Source organism: Protobothrops mucrosquamatus, unplaced genomic scaffold (genome assembly GCF_001527695.2).
Source record: "Protobothrops mucrosquamatus isolate PMUCROS unplaced genomic scaffold, P.Mucros_1.0 scaffold3160, whole genome shotgun sequence".
NCBI lineage: Eukaryota > Metazoa > Chordata > Lepidosauria > Squamata > Viperidae > Protobothrops > Protobothrops mucrosquamatus.
Genome location: NW_015389160.1, coordinates 50,511 through 53,847, shown reverse-complemented (window position 1 = coordinate 53,847; position 3,337 = coordinate 50,511). Strand labels below are relative to the sequence as shown.

Sequence of the window (3,337 nt, the reverse complement as noted above, 5' to 3'; positions counted from 1 at the left end):
TCCTCCTCCTCCTCCTCCTCCTCTCCACAAACCCAACTCCCTCCTAGCCCTGATGATGTTACCTAGTTTGGGTCACGAAACGTCCGCAAGGAAACCGCCCAGCTCAAGGGAGCCCCCGGGACCCCTTCATTTCAACCCCTGAGCTACAAAGATTCTCCTTTATAGAGTGCCTGGTGCGGATCTTGCCATGTTGGGGCTCTGCGGTCTGGGTGACCTTGCTCATCTCAATTTCTCCTTCTCTCTTTCCCTCTTCCTCCTCCTCTTCCTCCTCCTCCTCCTCCTCCTCCTCCTCTCTCGTCCACCCTCCTCGTCGTCCCCCTGCAGTTTCTTAGCGAGGCTGGGCTGCTCCTCCTGTCTGGATTATTTCACGGCGCAAGGGCTGACCACCATCTATCAGATTGAGCACTACTCCATGGATGTAAGTAACCGACTCTCCCTTTCGTTGCCCCCCCCCGGGCGGAGGGGTGGGAGTGGCAGCCCCCGAACCTCCGAAACGGGGTGGCTGAGCCCTGCCGGCACTGCAGGTGCCCTCCGGAGGGGAGACCGGGCGGGTGGTGGACCAGAGCACCTGATGGCCATTCTCCCAAGCCTCCCCCCCCCTGCTTCTCCTCCTGAGCCCCTGCGCGTAGTTGTAGGGTCTTTTGCAAGATGTGGGCACTAAACGTGGAGTTTAGCCGGTCACGGGAAGTGCCCGCCGCTGTTTGCAGACACTGCAGTGACCGTCGGCAGCCGGCAGCCTTTCCTGCGCCCACCCACCCGTCCTTTTGTCCCTCTGCAATTGCTTGCTTGGCTGGGGTGCTCTGGGGCTCTTCTGGGGTTCAGCCTGGCCACACACACACACACACACACACACACTCAGCCTGGCGGTCTCTGCGTTTCCTCGCTGCCTCTGGCTGACCGTCTCTTGCTTGTGACCGGCCATCAGCGGGAGGGACGTCTTGACCAGTGTGCCAGGCAGACTCCAGAGCGGTCAGGATGGAGTTAGGGGTGGGGTGGGGGTGGGGGGTCCACTTCTGACCCCAGGAGGTTAATAGCGGAATTGTTCGTTGTGGAATTGTGGGTGGTTTTCCAGAACCGGATGGGGTAACCCTTGGATTGAGATGGTGTGAAGTCTTCTGCCTGAGCAGGGGGGGGTTAGACTAGAAGACCTCTGAGGTCCCTCCCAGCCCTTGGAGTCTGCGATTCTAAGAGCATGCATCAAAGTCCTGATGACCTTAGAACAGGGGAAGGCAACCTCGGCTCTTTTATGACTCGTGGACTTCAACTCCCAGAATTCCTGAGCCAGCGTGGGGGAACTATGGCCCCCCTCATGACTGGTGGACTTCAACTCCCAGAATTCCTCAGCCAGCGTGGGGGAACTAGGGCCCCCTCATGACTCACGGACTTCAACTCCCAGAATTCCTCAGCCAGCATGGGGGGAACTATGGCCCCTTCATGATTCGCGGATTTCAACTCCCAGAATTCCTGAGCCAGCCTGGCTCAGCTTGGAAACTCTCCCTTTCCCCTCAGCATGGCTGGCTCAGGAATTCTGGGAGTTGAAGTCCACGAGTCACAAAAGAGCCAAGGTGGCCCACCCCTGCCTTAGAACATAGAACGATAGGCTTGGAAAGGGACCACAGAGGTCTTCTAGTCCAGCCCCTTGAGAAGCATCGCGCAGAAGACCCCACACTATTCCAGACCAGTGGCTCTCCAGACCCGTCTTGAAAGCCTCCAGTGATGGAGCACCCACAACTTCTGGAGGCAACTTCTGTTCCCTGGATCGATATTAATCGATTAAAAAGTTGGGAAGGTATCCCGTTGAGCTCAACCGGCTTTCTGAACGGACAGTGGATCCAGTTGCTCTAAACAGGCCTCTCCTGCCTGCTCAATTATCAAAGGTTGATAATCCAAGACAGTCCAATATTTGGGGGACTCCCACAAAGAGGAGGAGGGGGTCCACCTATCCTCCAAAGCCCCTGAAGGCAGGACAAGAAGCAACAGATGGAAACTAACCAAGGAGAGAAGCAACCTGGAACTAAGGAGAAACTTCCTAACAGTGAGGACAATTAACCAGTGGAACAACCTGCCTCCAGAAATCATGGGTGCTCCATCCCTGGAGGTTTTTAAGAAGAGACTGGGCAGTCACCTGTCTGGCTTGGTATAGGTTCTCCTGCTTCAGCAGGGGGCTGGACTAGAAGACCTCCAAGGTCCCTTCCAGCTCTATTCTATTCTATTCCACCACCAACTCTGTTATTCTGTAATTAACCAGTGGAACTCCTTGCCTCCAGAAGTTGTGGGTGCTCCATCACTGGAGGCTTTTGAGAAGAGACTAGACAACCGTTTGTCTGGAATGGGATAGGGTTTCCTGCTCAAGCAGTGGGTTGGACTAGATGACCTCTGAGGTCCCTTCCAGCTCTGCAACAGGTAGTCCTCGAATTACAATCCAGAATTTCTGTTGCTAAACAAGACAGCCCTGTAGTGAGTTTTGCGCCATTTTACAACCTTTCTTACCGCAGTCGTTAAGTCAGGAACATGGTCGTTAAGTGAATCTGGCTTCCCCATTGAGTTTGGTTGTCAGGAGGTCGCCAAAGGGGATCACATGATTCCCTGGGGACGCTGCGACCGTCGTAATTATGAGTCGGTTGCCAAGCAGCCAAATTTTGATGCCCTGACCAGTGGGAGGCTGCAGTGGTCCTAAGTGTGAAAAACGGTCACGAGTCCCTTTTTTTCAGTGCTGTTGTAACTTCGAACGGTCATTAAATGAACTGTTGTAAATTGAGGGCTACCTATATTCTCTTGTTCTGTTAAGATCAAGCTGTTGCCAAAAGCAATGCAGGGGGGGGAGGAAGGGAAGGAGAAGGAAAAGAAGGAAGAGAGGGAGGAAGGAAAGGAAGGAAGGAAGGAAGGAAGGAAGGAAGGAGATGATGGAAGGAAAGAAGGGAATGAGAAGGAAGGAAGGAAGGAAGGAAGGAAGGAAGGAAGGAGATGGAAGAAGATGAAGAATAAAGGAGACGGGAGGAGATCAGAAGGAAGGAGTGTGAGAGGAATAAGGGAAGGAAGGAAGGAAGGAAGGAAGGAAGGAAGGAAGGAAGGAAGGAAGGAAGGAGATGATGGAAGGAAGGAGATGGAAGAAGATGAAGAATAAAGGAGTCGGGAGGAAATCAGAACGAAGGAGTGTGAGAGGAATAAGGGAAGGAAGGAAGGAGATGATGGAAGGAAGAAAGGAAAGATGATGGAAGGAAGGGAATGAGAAGGAAGGAAGGAGATGGAAGAAGATGAAGAATAAAGGAGATGGGAGGAGATGAGAAGAGGAAGGAAGGAGTGAGAGAAATAAGGGAAGGAAGGAAGGAAGGAAAGA

The 3,337-nt window shown here is 53.3% G+C and overlaps 1 protein-coding gene across 1 annotated transcript in view; it reads left to right on the top strand.

The window, feature by feature from the left end:
• Positions 1–3,337, top strand: part of TP63 (tumor protein p63) — a 42,682-nt gene that overhangs the window by 37,772 nt on the left and 1,573 nt on the right. Inside the window, exon 8 of the mRNA XM_015826532.1 lies at positions 325–418. Within this exon, the coding sequence (XP_015682018.1) occupies positions 325–418 (94 nt within the window). The remainder of the gene's footprint in view (positions 1–324; positions 419–3,337) is intronic.